Below are 4,464 nucleotides of genomic sequence, written 5' to 3'. Positions count from 1 at the left end.
CACAGTTAGATAGCTTGGCATATGACTTCCTATCCTTCAGGATTTGTAGCACTATTCGTAAGTGCGCTGCATGCTCATCCTCTATCTTAGAGTAGATAAACTTATTCAGATAAACACAACCACAAACTTATTCAGATACGGATGAAAAATCCTGTTCATATAATCCATGAATATCACCAGAGCATTAGTCATTCCAAAGGACATCATTGTGTATTAATAGTGGCCATAGCGCGTTCTAAAGGCAGTTTTGGGAATATCCTCATCTCTGACCCTTATCTGATGGTACACGGAACGTAAATCAATCTTAGAGAACACACCGGCTACCAGTAACTGGTCCATCAAGTCGTCAGTCCTTGGCAACGGATACTTATTCTTCACAGTAATCTTATTCAACTGCTGATAATCAACACATAAACGCATACTCTCATCTTTCTTCTTCACCAGTAATACTGGTGCACCCCACAGAGAGACACTCAATCGGATAAAGTTTTTATCAAATAGATCCTCCAATTGAGACTTCAACTCGGCCATTTCTAGAGGTGACATCCTATAAGGAGCACTCGAGATCGGTCCGGCCCCAGACACTTGATGGTGTTTTTGTGGAAAAATGAATTTCCAACACACAAATCCAACCGGCAAGTATACCGGGTCGCATCAAGTAATAATAACTCACAAGAGTGAGGTCGATCCCACAGGGATTGATGGATCAAGCAACTTTAGTGGGTGATTAGTTTAGTCAAGCTAACATTGAGTGAATTGGGCAAAAATTGATCAACAGAATGTAAAATTGCAATGAATTTAAATTGCAGAAAGTAAATGGAACTGAAACTTAAAGAGCAAGCAATGTAAATTGCAGAAACTTAAATGACAAGAAATGTAAATTGCTTGAATCTTAAATGGGTCAGGGATGTGGGTTTGAAGAAATTAATCAAGGAAAAATAAATTGCAACAAGTAGAAGAGTAGAGGATTGATTCAATGGAACTAGATCTTAACAGAAAAGTAAAAATGCCTTAAAGAATTTAGAACAGAAAAGCAATGCTTAAGTTGCAGCAATTTAAAAGTGATTGAAGATCTCAGGAGTGGAGGAGACTAGATAACAAGTCTAGATCTCAAATCCTTCCTTGATCCAACAAGAACAATTGCAAAAGAAATTAAGGAAAGCAAATTGCATAAATCGCAGAAGAAGAAGAAATGAATTAAAGTTGCAGAAGAAGAAGATTTAAAACAGCAATTGGATTTTGAATTATGCAGAAAGATTAACAAGAGATCTCAAGGTGGAATTGAAACAGAAGTTCTTTAATTCTCCACCCAAGATCCAAAACGAAAATGAAAACTAAGAGAGCTTTCTAATGGAGCTCCCCTTCTGAAATGAGAGTGATGCCTTTATATAGGCTTTTCAAAGTGAAAAATGAAAATGAAATTAAAACAAATTACAAAAATGAAAATCCTAATTTAATTGATCCATGTGCCTTTGAGTGATGATGTGGGCTTTGCTTGCTTTGGATTTGAGGAGAAATGGGTTTGGTTGGCCTTGATTCAATTTGGAGAAGACTTGAATTTAAATGAAATTTTGGTTAAATTTTGGCCCATGTTGCTCCCAGGAGGCTGCCCTGCCCTTGTCGAGGGCAGGGCAGGAAAGTGTGCGTGCTGGTGCTTGTGCGTGCGAGCTTGGTGTGTGAAGATGCTGCCCTGCCCTTGTGGAGGGCAGGGCAATGTTGCCTTGCATGTGTGTCTTGCGCACTCACTTCCTTGGACCGTGTCATGATGCCCTCCTCACTCCCCTTAGGTGCTTGGTTTGAAACTTGGTGAAAGCACTTGTGGAGCAATTTTTTTCTTGATTTTCCATGAAGAGCACGACATTGCCCTGCTCTCCAAGAGGGCAGGGCAGAAAATTGAGCGCTACTTTGTTTTGGAGTGAGGCTCCAGCTTCGAGCCTTGGTGGAAGCACTTTAGTTTATTTTCGCTTATTTTTTGCCCTTAAAGATGCCTCTCGTTCCTGCCTCAATTGTACGCCAAATATGGATTGCTATATATCGTTGGAAAGCTCTGAATGTCAGCTTTCCAACGCAACTGGAAGCACATCAATTGGACGTCTGTAGCTCAAGTTATAGCCCTTTGAAGGAGGCATGGTCATGCTGTGAGCGCCCAGATTTTACCTTAGTGAAATTCTTGCTTCCAACCTCAATGTGCATCACGATTCTGCCCTGCCCTTGGCAAGGGCAGGGCAGTGTGCGTGCTGGTTGTTTTCCTCTTTAATTTGGTCATGGGCCACACTTTTAAAAGCGTGGCCTAAGGCTCCAAAGTGTGCTCCAACTTCAAAGTGTGTCCCAAAGCTCTTTTTTTCTCCTTTTTTGTGCTTCTTTGCTTCTTTTTCTTCTTATTTCCTACAAGATTTATAAAATTAAAATATCAAGAAAATATATCATTTAAGTACAAAAGCATTCAATATTTAAGCACAAATTATCAATTTCTTGTATTAAAAGCATAGAAAAATAGGTATATGATGACATGTCATCAACACCAACTCAATAGCAAACTCAACCTCTCGGTTAGGTGGAAACTCATCAATGTCCTCAGGAAACACCTCCAGAAACTCACACACAACCGGAATTTGCTCCAAGCTTTGATCATCACCCGAAACACCCACAGTTAGCAACAATATACCCTGGCATTTGGCTCGAGAACAATTCACCTTCATAGAATTCAGGTAGTAGCTATTTGCTACAACCGGCCCTTCTGTGTCCTCGGGCATAAAACACACTGATTTTGTGGAATAATCAAGTAGAACATGGTTCTTGGATAACCAGTCCAACCCCAAAATGAGATCAAGACCAGTCATTGGCAGACAAATTAAGTCATCACGAATTCACGCTGTTGTATTCGAAATAGAACTTGGGGGCACCCTAACCTAGTCATCATAGCCTCGTGGGTAGCATTATACACCTTTAAATCATATCCTATGACTACTATTTTCAATCCTAACTCATCAGCCTTCTCAAATGCAATAAATGAATGTGAAGCTCCAGAATCAAACAAGGCATTCAAAATTTTACCAGTTATCTCACAATTACCTCGGATCAATGTCTCTGACCCATCAGCATCTACTGTAGAAGTAGTATATACTCTCCCTGGCTGCTGTACTCTACCTGTCTCATTCCTTTTCTTCTCTGGGTAACTATTAGCCAATTGTCCAGGCTCCCCACAGGAATAATTGACTCCAGTCCCAAACCTATATGGCCCCAAATGAAACTTTTCACATCTGTGACAACTCAAATCCTACTGTGGCTGCTTCCCCTGTCTTCTTCCTGATTAGCATTGGTATTAGGCCTCCTGAAGTTGCCTTGTCCCTAGTTATTCTGAGGGACAAAGCCACCATGCTTGAACTGTCTGCCCTCAGGTGCAAAATTCCTCCCTGTAGTCCTCTGGAATGGTATCCTTATATTCCCTTTTTCTACTGCAGCCCTTCTGACACACTCCTCAGGCACCGTGCTCTTATTCACAAGCTCAGAGAACACCCGAATCACCATAGGTGCTATAAATATCTGAAGATCACTCCGAAGGCCTCCTTCATATTTTATGCACATCCACTCAGCAAAGTCCTTAGGAGCTCCCTGACAGATTTGTGAAAAGCGACACAGTTCCTCAAATTTGCTTGTGTACTCAGTAATGGTCATCTGGCCCTGTTTCAGCTGAAGTAGTTCAAGTTCTTTAGCATTTCTAATTGAGTTGGGAAAATATTTCTTATAGAATTCTTCTCGGAACAACTCCCAGGAGATCACAACCCATCAGGCTGCAAGATATGCCTCACGCATTGCCACCAATGCTGGGCTTCACCGTGTAGCTGGTAGGTTCCAAACTCAACCCACTGTTCATCAGGAACCTTCTGAGCCTGTAATGCTCACTCAATAGCTTGTATCCAATTATCCGCATTAGTAGGGTTCGAGGTTCCTCTGAATGTCGGAGGATGAACCTTCAAGAAGGAAAAAAGTGACATAGGGCCATTATCACCATTATTGCAATTATTTCCATTATTTATCTTGTTTCCCAGGGCTTCAGCTGTCACTTGCATTACGTGGCCATATTTTCTAAGGTGGCCATGAAGTCTACAGGGTTAGGAATATTTCCTGTCGCTTCAGGCATCGCATTGCCTAGTCTGGCTCTACCTCACATGCATCCGCGTCTGCGAGACAACATCTGGTCCCTATACACACCAATCAAGTGATATCAAGTTGATTAGTCTCAATATCACAAATCCAGTGCTTTAAGTCCCAAATGCATGCTCATGAACGTTTACGCCACATATATCAGTTAGATATCCTACTAGCACATAGACACATGCACAGAGAATGCACAGAAGCATAATCAGTCTGTCCTTAGGCTCTATAGGAACGAACTACTCTGATACGATAATGTAATACCCTACTACTCTGAGTTTTATGCTTAAGTCGTAGAATAGAGCTAGT

At 41.2% G+C, this 4,464-nt stretch overlaps 1 protein-coding gene across 1 annotated transcript; it reads right to left on the bottom strand.

Moving 5' to 3' along the window:
* Window positions 1–2,851: 2,851 nt before the first annotated feature.
* On the bottom strand, window positions 2,852–4,141 carry LOC107465444 (uncharacterized). The gene is made up of 4 exons (XM_016084424.1): window positions 4,074–4,141; window positions 3,810–3,971; window positions 3,386–3,718; window positions 2,852–3,230 (listed from the first exon to the last, which is right to left on the bottom strand). Exons 1-4 carry the CDS (start codon window positions 4,139–4,141, stop codon window positions 2,852–2,854), a joined length of 942 nt encoding a protein of 313 aa, XP_015939910.1.
* Between the last annotated feature and the right edge of the window lie 323 nt (window positions 4,142–4,464).

Source organism: Arachis duranensis, chromosome 9, assembly GCF_000817695.3.
Source record: "Arachis duranensis cultivar V14167 chromosome 9, aradu.V14167.gnm2.J7QH, whole genome shotgun sequence".
In the NCBI taxonomy this organism is placed as follows: Eukaryota; Viridiplantae; Streptophyta; class Magnoliopsida; order Fabales; family Fabaceae; genus Arachis; species Arachis duranensis.
This window is presented reverse-complemented; position numbering and strand designations above follow the sequence as displayed.